We start from the raw sequence: 1,589 nt of genomic DNA, 5'->3' as shown, positions 1-1,589 counted from the left end.
AGGCTACTTGATAGACTAAATAATCTGATATATTTTTTCTAAAGCAGGTTAAATTATTTCTATGCTCTTGTGTATTATAAATAATTTGGTGTATGAATAAATATTTTTGTATATTGTTATCATGAGCTTAGCACTTTACAGCAAAGGTTGCCTCCTCACAAAATGGTCAACATTATTAAACCCTGTTATTAAGAAGATGATGGTAAGAGTTATGCATCAAAATTAAAAGTGCAGATTACTTATCTTCTTGTAATTTTTTCCTTTGATGGAAAGAGATATATTTTTAGTCTGAGGGAAGCAAAGCAGTCTTCCTCTCTTTTCCTTCCTCTTGAAATGCTACCTCCATCTACCGCTATTCGAAGTGGGTGGCCCTGTTTTCATTTGATCGGTTTATTAGAATTCTTTAGCAATAATCTCTAGACGTGAGCGTAGGGCTAATTATTTTATTTTCCCAGTTCTATGTTCTTTCTTTACTTCTGAACTGTTTATTTGGGATACCTATCTCAAACCATGTGTAGGACACAAAGCCCTTATAGATATTTAATTTTTATTTCTGCAGAATTAGGTAAATTAATTTTTTTAAAGAAAAGCACCACGTCGCCAATTAAAAAATTTAGTTGGCAACTCACCATCAAATATGTCAACCATTCTGAAGAAAGCTAGAGACAGAGATGACTTCCCACTGCCAGTGCGACCGCATATGCCCACCTAAAAAAGCAACTGTCACTCAAAGAGAAGAGGACTCAGACAAAGGACAGAAAACGGGCAAAAGTATTTTTCACTTAAACAAGAAATTTTAATAAAACTCCAATTATATTTATTAATAAATGGTTACATCACAATCATCATTTTCTTCTTAGAGCTCCCTTATGAATTATCAATATTAAGATAAAAACATAAAGTCCTCGCCAAATCTTTAATGATTCCATTCTAATTCTTTTATTTCCATGTTGAGTTTTTTTTTCCTTCATGGCTTAATTTTTACATTTAGTACATTGTTGGACTAATAAATAACTATTTCATTTATATCAGAAGTGATGGTTTTATAACAAAAAGTAGAAAGAGATGATTTTTTTCTGCATACTTACTCTTTTTACAATAGCTAAAAGAAGTCATTTTGGGAGTAGAGCTATTACGAATGCAAAGGTTCTCTAGGGAATGTCTAGTATGGCCATGAGTCAGAAGCCAGAAGCCAGAAATTAAAACAACAATAACAGCAACAGCAACACATGCCTATTGTTGACTTTTTTGATCTTTAAGGGAGACTAATGTATGGCAATATGACTTACAGAATATATATCATACTCTGATCTTGCCTTTCCCTTTTTTTTTATGCAGATAATTTGACCCATGCTGGGTAGGAAATATTATGTGAGCCCAGGGAGAACATACTTACTTGGGTGGGATGTCCAAAGAGCTTAGGTGGTAAAGACATGAGCTCCATTGGAGTTTTTATATATAAAACAAATCAAACGGCAGTGAATTCCATACCTTTTGCCCAGGTTTGATGTAAGCTTTGACATGTTTAAGAACAGGTTTCAGATTATTTTCATATCTGACACACAGATCATGAATCTTGATCTCCCCTT

General features: G+C 33.3%; 1 protein-coding gene across 1 annotated transcript in view; it reads right to left on the bottom strand.

Annotated features, from left to right (window-relative positions):
- Window positions 1-1,589, bottom strand: part of ABCC9 (ATP-binding cassette, sub-family C (CFTR/MRP), member 9) — a 167,663-nt gene that overhangs the window by 22,389 nt on the left and 143,685 nt on the right. Inside the window, exons 23-24 of the mRNA XM_012640978.1 lie at window positions 1,492-1,586; window positions 630-708 (exon numbers count right to left, since the gene is read on the bottom strand). Of these exons, the coding sequence (XP_012496432.1) occupies window positions 630-708; window positions 1,492-1,586 (174 nt within the window). The remainder of the gene's footprint in view (window positions 1-629; window positions 709-1,491; window positions 1,587-1,589) is intronic.

The sequence above is a fragment of the Propithecus coquereli genome, unplaced genomic scaffold (genome assembly GCF_000956105.1).
Source record: "Propithecus coquereli isolate 6110/MARCELLA unplaced genomic scaffold, Pcoq_1.0 Scaffold16, whole genome shotgun sequence".
In the NCBI taxonomy this organism is placed as follows: Eukaryota; Metazoa; Chordata; class Mammalia; order Primates; family Indriidae; genus Propithecus; species Propithecus coquereli.
This window is presented reverse-complemented; position numbering and strand designations above follow the sequence as displayed.